Source organism: Propithecus coquereli, unplaced genomic scaffold, assembly GCF_000956105.1.
Source record: "Propithecus coquereli isolate 6110/MARCELLA unplaced genomic scaffold, Pcoq_1.0 Scaffold465, whole genome shotgun sequence".
In the NCBI taxonomy this organism is placed as follows: Eukaryota; Metazoa; Chordata; class Mammalia; order Primates; family Indriidae; genus Propithecus; species Propithecus coquereli.
In genome coordinates this window covers 461672-469944 of record NW_012150452.1, presented here as the reverse complement: position 1 = coordinate 469944, position 8273 = coordinate 461672, and the positions used below count along the sequence as shown (strand labels likewise).

Genomic DNA, 8273 nt, shown 5'->3' with positions numbered 1-8273 from the left:
CATTTTTCTTACAACCATTGCTTTCTAACTAAAAATTCTTAAATTGCAGCTTTTAGTACCTCTTTAATCCATGAGCTACTGGGAAAAATTAATTGTGGTAAATGAATTCCTATATTTATCACGTTAGATTCATTCCATAGATTTTTCAAATTAGAATTTGTATTTCCTAAACAATAATGTGTTAGGGAGATTTAGAGAATCAACTTTATAAGCATGATGATATTGATAACCTTCGAATTTTCCTCAGTAAAACATATAGAAAAAGAATATAAGTATTTGCCATTTCAATATAGACTTACCTTGCCTACATACTGATAATCAGATCCTGTATATTCTTCCAGTAAGAAGAATTGATTCCACATCCAGCCACGTTTTTGACGATGCAGAATTTTGCCATCACTCCTTGGTACGCGTGCACTTAAAATTCTTTGCTGTGGCACAGGAGTCCTTCTAAACATTATCTCTGGAGAGCAGAAATGTGGCAGGCATACCCAGAGTAGAAACAGTAGCAAAAACTGATATATTGTCATAGTTCCTTTCTTGACAAATCCCAGCGTGGATGAAGAGAAAGCAGTCCTATTTTGTCGGGTTGGATTTTACTGTGTTTCAACTGGTTTCCAGCATTTCATCAATGTTTTGTACATGTTTCCAAAAGCTTCAAACAAAAAAACAAATAAAAAATGTCAGTTGACAACATTATGAATATCACTTGTCATTTTAAATTTAAAGTGGCAATAATTTATTAATAACAGCAAACAAAATGTTTATTTTCTCTATTAGTCATAAAATTATGATTCATTTTGAGAAACATTACTTGTCGAGTAACATGTCTAGAATTTATGAAAAGATAATTGTAGATAATTTCTTTCAGACAAATTCTAAAGAAGGGACATCATTACACTTCTTTCTCTTTGTTTTGGCACTTGAACAATTTTTAGGAATTATAATTCCCATATAGAGTGGAGATGCAGTTCATTCTGCATGTCAATTTCTTCAGAGTAATTTAACATAAATTAAAACTTTGAAAACAAAATGGGGATTTAAAATAAACTACAGGGATCATGTATTCTGTTGTACAATGAAATGATATTTAAATGTTTTTTAAACAGTGTCACAGTTTCTTCAAATTTAATCCTACTCAGAGTTAAAAGTAAAGGCAAAAACAAAACATAACAAACAAATAAAAACCAGGAGCGCTTTGTATTGAAAGCCTCTCCTCTCTTCCCCCTTAGGTTGGACCGTGGAACCCCTAGAATTTTCTAGAGTAGAAAAAATTACTACTCCAATGAAGTAATTTGTAATATAATAAATAGTAGTGAGTAGGAGGTTGTAATCGTGTTGTCAGCTCTATCTCTGACACACTTGCACAATCTGTCCACCTCTAACTAACTCTACTGCACTACCCTGGTCTAGAACTCCATGACACTCCAGTCTGACTAAAGCAATAGCCTACTGATGGCTCTTTACCCTCTCCTGTCACTATTTTCTCAACAGAATTGCCAAAGGAATCCTATTAAAATACAAGTCAGATCATGTCGCTTCCCTGCACAAAACATGCCAATGGCTTCTCATTCCATTTTAAATAAAAATAAAAGACTTTCAAACAATACTGCATTTCAATATCATGACTACCAGCTACCTCTCTGATCTTGTTTCACTTCAATCCCCAACTAAAGCCCCCCGAAATTGACTCCTCTCCAGCCACAGGGTCCTTCTTGCTTCACCCTGCACCACATGTAACATGCTCCTTTCCTCAACCAGGACCTTTCTACTTGTTCCTTTTGCCTAGAATGTTTTTCCTCTAGATAGTCACCTAGCTAGATCCCTTCTTCCTTCCAGCCTTTCTTTGAAACATTCCTTGACATTTCATATATTTCAATATACTCTACATATATCATTTCATTTATTTATTGTGTATACATTCTGTCTTTCTGCTATAATCCCATGTACAAAGGAAATATTTCCTTTTTTTAACTACTGTATTCACAGTGCCTGAAACAAAGTCTTTCACATAATAGATGCTCAACAGTTTCAATAAATGTATAAATGAAATATAAGTTGATAAAAAATATTTGACTACCATTACCTCCTCTATGTTGTTAAGCCCAAGCATTTATATATGAAAATACATATTTTTAAATCACAGGTACTTTTATTTTATTCTTTGCTCATATTATTGTTAGTATATTGTTTTTATTTCAATTGTTTTGTGTAGATAGGTATGGATTTTATTTCAGGATACGATAAAACATGTGTTATACAAAGGGGTTTGAGGACCAAAAGGACTGAGTTCCACTTCTCTAATATGGCAATGCATTTTAAGTACTCTGGCATTTACATTCACAATTATTTGTTAGCCATCTGTTTACTTTTTTTGCTTCCTTATTAAGAAGATTTAAAGGTTAATATAAATATGCTACAGAAATAATATTAATGGTGGAGCAGTTTCTCCCTTGAGTGTATCAAATGAGAGTAGAGCCCTCCACAGCACATGAAGACATACACCATGACAGATATAAATTGTTTTAAAACATGCCATGTAATACTCTATTTGGAGTTGAGAAATTATCTGATAAATAAATGTTCTTATATCACAAATGACTGAACTTACAGAAACTCAAATTGATTGTATTCTAAGTAATAGGAACACTTACTAAAACAGTTTGGTTTTGGTTTTGTTTTTTAATGTACTAGGATGTGCTAGATGGCATTTTCCAAACACTTACACTCTTCCTAAGGGGCAAGGAAGAATTTGTGAGAGTTTCTGCTCTCTTCTACAAAAGAAACTTATTAAAGCAACAATTGTTCTCATTTCATTTCTCTTTTTTCATTAAAAAAATTGCCAGCAACTCTAGGCTGTATCAGTGATCATCTTCAATAAATTATAGCCTTACTGATAATGTTAAGAGCCTAAACACCAATGTTTTAAGAAGGAGTAGGTGGGGAATGGATCTATAAATGTTGTCAGTAAATAATTGGAGTTCCACATAATGCATGAGGTCATTTTCCTTCTTCTTATTCTAGTTTCAATTATTCAATGATAATTTTCCCAAAGAATTCACAGTAAAATGCATTATTTAATACCAGTATAAGACAATTAAAATATACTTTACATTAAAAACTACAGTATTTGACAAAAAACATTTCAAATAATGACATAATTAAATAAAAACAGAAAACTATATGAAACTAACCTAACATTTAATTTGCCCACAGTTAATTCTTCCTAGGTATGGTCTATGTAGCTAGGAGCCTATATATTAGATATTTAAAACATTTCACTTTTATTATAAATACTATAAATGATCACCCGTTCTGTAACCTGACTCAAATGTTTTTATTTATTTATTTATTTTTTATTTCAGGATATTATGGGCTCAAATATCTTTGACATTCCTATTTAACCAAGTATACCTCTTACATGGTCAGTCAATGTATCCCATTGCTTTTGTTTCTTTCTTCATGGCTCTCAGCTCACTTTTTTTCTTCTCCCATTCAGTGTACCACCATGCTATTGTAAATGATCATCATTTCATGCATCACGCATTATCTCCTAACAGGCTTTCTTAACCTCAATCTTTCCTATTTAAGATATCTCCTGCAGGGTGTTAGCTAAATTAATTTTCCAAAACCCACTTCTCAAAGGCTCAAATCAATTAAAATTTTTGAATATGTCCGGTATGGGAAAATAACATCTAAACTTTATATTTTATTTCAACATCTGGAACCAAATAATTTTTAAACATTTATTTTACATTTCCAGTTATTCTTTATTTCAACTCTGATATATAACTTATAATGTTATAAACCACTTCCCCACTCATATATAATACTGAATAATTTCCAAATGATTACATTTTATTGAATTTCCTTCACTAGTGAACAGCACATTGTTATGTATATATGGGTGTATCAGTAAATATTTCTTTAATTAAGTAATTGATATGTTTATGAAAGAGCATTTTTAAATGTTAGACTATGATGAAAAATAATATCTAAATTTTAGAATATGAAAATATTACGTAAGGGAGCTGTCATACTTGTTAACACAACTATAATTAAAAGGAATCAAGTGGGTTGAGATCACAATTAAACTATCTCCCTGAATGAAAATGCTGAAAATTAATGAAATTTTATAATGTTATTTCCAGTTAATTTCATTTTCAAGAAATGCTTTCAAAACCCCATTTCCTTATTTTAATCTCAAAAATAATTTAATATGAATATCACATAAAGTTTAAGAATTATTAAACCATCCTTTAGCTTTCTATGTTCTCATACTTCCTTTAGACCAGTGCTTCTTAAATTTTAATACACATTCAAAACTCCTGATCACTTTTGAAATATCTATGTTCTCATTCAGCAGGTTTGAGGTGGGGTGCAAGGTTCTGCATTTCTAACAAGCTTCTGTCGTGCCAGTGAAGCTGGACCATGTGCTTTGAATAGCAAAGCTGTAGACCTCCCTCAAACCTAAAATCATCTTCAGAACTGTTTATGACCTTTTCTTGTTCGTGCTTCAGGGTTCAGACATGTAGCCTACCACAATGATGGGAAGATAAAATAAAAGGTGACTGCAGTGAAAAGATCAGAACATTTTTTCTAAATATTCTAAGTCTTTTTCCAAAATTTTTTAACCAGAAGAAAGTGTTCGATTCAAGTCAGCAAAGGCTATAATAATTTTTCTCCTGATCATGCTATGAACTATGTGTTTTTTGTGTATTTGTCTCATTGGGTCTTATTTTACTTTTACAGTCATAGGGTTTTCATTATTCTTCTGAAATATGCATCGCAAATATTATTTTCTCTATAACCTATTAATTTTATTATATAGGCAGCCAAGAACAGAAGACCATAGAATACAATATAATAAGTCTTTTGGCACATCTCAATTACTAATTAAGTCTCAACATATCATAGCTGATAAATTAAGCTACAATCCATCCTTGGCTAATCAAAGGAATTAGTCATTCTTCAGTCAATTGATTGTGTTGATTAGGATCTTAACGTACTAGCTTTTTAAAACACTTTACCATTTAAAACAGTAATAGAAAATGCTAAAGATTACTGAAACCAAACCCAAGCCTCTATGGGTAGAAATGTTAATCCTTTTAAGAATTTTATACAATCAATACATTCTAATGAAATTTCAACATTGAGAAATAAAGGAACATTTTTCTGGTGTGTTTGTACAATTAAAATGAGTCAGTGCATACTAAAGACTTCCTTTTTATTCAGCTGATACCATTTTATGCATCTAGCATGAAGCACTATGCGAGATAATTGAATCAAAGCATTACACTAAGGACCAAAATAATATGAGTCCATATGTTTGATCATATTTTCCAAGAGTTCATTACATATTACCTACTGTGCTCTAATGTCATAGAGAATATATAATACTGCATTGAATATTTATCACTCTATTTTAAGTATTCTGCATATGTATTTCTGTTTAGGCAGTAAGTTTAAAGCAGGGTCTTCTGTCTGGCATGCGAAGTTACTAACATAGGCAATCATACAAAATGTTCAATACATATTTTTCAATTGGATCGACCATTATAATTCTTTCTAAAATATTTCAGTGAAAAGGAAACTTGGTCCCTCTCCTTAAAAATATGTCAAGGACCATTTTATGCTCATATCCTATTTGTATTTAACATGACAGAACTCACATAAGACATTAATCAAATAGGCAATCAATACATCACTGTTGAATGAAATATGCAACACAAAGGTTTGCTACTCTCAGATAAGTTATCAAACATTGCTAGGATTGTTACCAATGCAGAAAGAATTCCAAGAAGCTCTGGTCCTTGCTATTCTTTTCAGATTAAAATTCTCCTTCAAGCAAAACCGTTTGAAATTAGTTTTATTCTTCAGGAATGTGACCTGCACACTAACTGGTAAAATACTTCTCCAGCTATACTATGCACTAACATCTGCACATGATAATTTGCAAATACCAGATGTAACCCATATAAATTAACGGCAGCATGTAAAGCTTATGGCAGGGGTAAAGAGCACTGGTGAGTGAGGCACATAACTTGATGTGGCTGTTATCTCGAAGATTCCTGCTAATAGGCTAAAGAACAGCATCCAAGAGTTCTTGTTACTCTCTTAGCAACCTTTTTAACTCAGCAGCAAATTTGACAGTCCCAGATGTAACCTGATCCATGACCAAGTTAGCAGTGCTAATACAGCTGTGGCCTCACACCTGCTGCTTGCTGGAAGTCTCATTTTACTGTAGCTAGGGTTTATTTCATTAGGTGGAGACTGGTAGCAAGAATGCTCTCAGGGTAACTTAAAGATGTATGGATAAAAGCCATCTGGTCTCCAATTTTCTTTGATCCAGGACTTGAGCTGTTTCTTTGAAACAATGAGTGAAAAGATTGGGAGAGACCATTTGGGAGGTTTATTAGGAATTCCTATGCTAGTTGGGTTGTCTTTCTTCACTTAATGCATTATTATTACAATATCCAGAAAGAAATAGCCATAGCTGGAAGAAAGAATCCATTAAAGATCATTTTTCTTCTAAGTTACATCTATGAATACCTTCTGTCCATGTACAAATGACTAGCGTGTAAACTAAACCACTACACACTTTAATGTGTTCTATTATGTGAATGTGTAGAATATGCATTAAACTGAGATTAAACTATACTATAAAATGTGTTTTTGCTGTTATACATAAAGTGCAAAAACTTATGTAACATTCATTTGTGAAAATCAGTCAAAGGTACAAATACATGGAGATATACAATTGGCCATTAAAAATCTATTTAAGTTAAAAGCATAAACGGAGTCATTTACATGGAGATAAGTACAGGAATCGTAAGAGAGATCTTTGTGGCATGTAGTTGTGAGATGGTCACGCTTAAGTAAAAGAAGCAGAAAAAAATCATCAGTACTAATTTTTAACTCTAATTATGCTTCAATATTTGCACAATACTAAAAAGCCCACCTGTAGATAGCCGGTCTTATCTTCTATGTGGAGGCCCTTTCAATAAAAAAAGGATTATCTCCTGAATTATATATATACTAATTGTATTTTCATCAGTTTTCAATTGAACAAAAAAGACAATGCAAAGTTTATTATTTTTTAATGTTTTTTAATTCTTAAAGGTATCAATGCCTCGCTGAAACATGTTATTAGTTATCCAATACTTAAGCTATGCTATAGTGAGCACCTCAATCAACCAGTTATTGAACAAATAATTGTATTTGGTTTTATTTTTGTATCTCAATGGATTGTGTTTAGAATTTTTTCTTACTATAAATGGTGTAATTGAGGCTTAGAATTATTCTTTCAGTAATGTCTATGGCGGCACAAATTCTGTTAGATGGAAGCTGTCAGATGTAAACAAAACTGAAATGTTTTTCGTCATCTAAGAATTAACAATGGGAATACATGAAAAGAGCACCTAATCCAAACATGGGTAGTCTGTGAAATCTTTTTCTGAGGAAATCATGTCTTAGCGGACACAAAGGAAAGAGTGTCAGTGTGTGTACATGTGTGTGCTGTAAATGCATGCATGTGCACATGTTCGCAAACAAATGCGGGAGTTAAAATGAGTTGTGGCAACACAAGGGAGAAGAAATGTGTTCCATGAATTGGAAAAATGGGTCATGAACATGCAATGGGTCATGAGCAGGGAAAAGAATGTGCAAAGCTCAGGGCAAAAAAAGAAACATATGTATTAAAGAAATGAAGTAATTTCACTTTGCATGGCGATTGTAAGACGACTAAATTGAAACCCAAATTTAGATTCAGACCTGATACAATGCAGAGTCCAAATCAGCTAATACTTCAGCCACAAATTTCTCTATCTTAGCCACCGCTGAGATATGACTTTCATGAGCCTTAGGCAGTTTGCCTTCATGGACTTTTTTTTTTCTGTTAAAAAAATTAGAAAATATATTTTACAACTTCATTTAGATAAAGTTATTTATATTTTCTATTAAACATTATGCATTTTTTAGCCTAAAAGTTAATATTTTTCTCTAAATTTAAAAGAAATTAAAACATTTTCATGAGCCCCTAAAAGTATTGTAGGCCCTCAGCTCTAGGCCTACAGAGCCTAATGGGGAAGTCAACCCAGAACTTAGCAGCAAACATGTGATTGTGGACTTTTGAAACCCAGTTTCAGAAATCAATTTTTTTTTCCTGTGGGTTAATCTGACAGATACGGAAACAATTTCAAGAGTAATGTTTTGTGATTTGTTCAGTCTCAAAGTGATATCGTTAAAATGTCCATACTACCTAAAGTGATCTA

At 32.3% G+C, this 8273-nt stretch overlaps 1 protein-coding gene across 1 annotated transcript in view; it reads right to left on the bottom strand.

The window, feature by feature from the left end:
• LOC105819029 (cadherin-10-like) overlaps positions 1-530 on the bottom strand; it is a 139798-nt gene extending 139268 nt beyond the window's left edge. The window contains exon 1 of the mRNA XM_012655184.1: positions 300-530. Within this exon, the coding sequence (XP_012510638.1) occupies positions 300-530 (231 nt within the window). The remainder of the gene's footprint in view (positions 1-299) is intronic.
• Between the last annotated feature and the right edge of the window lie 7743 nt (positions 531-8273).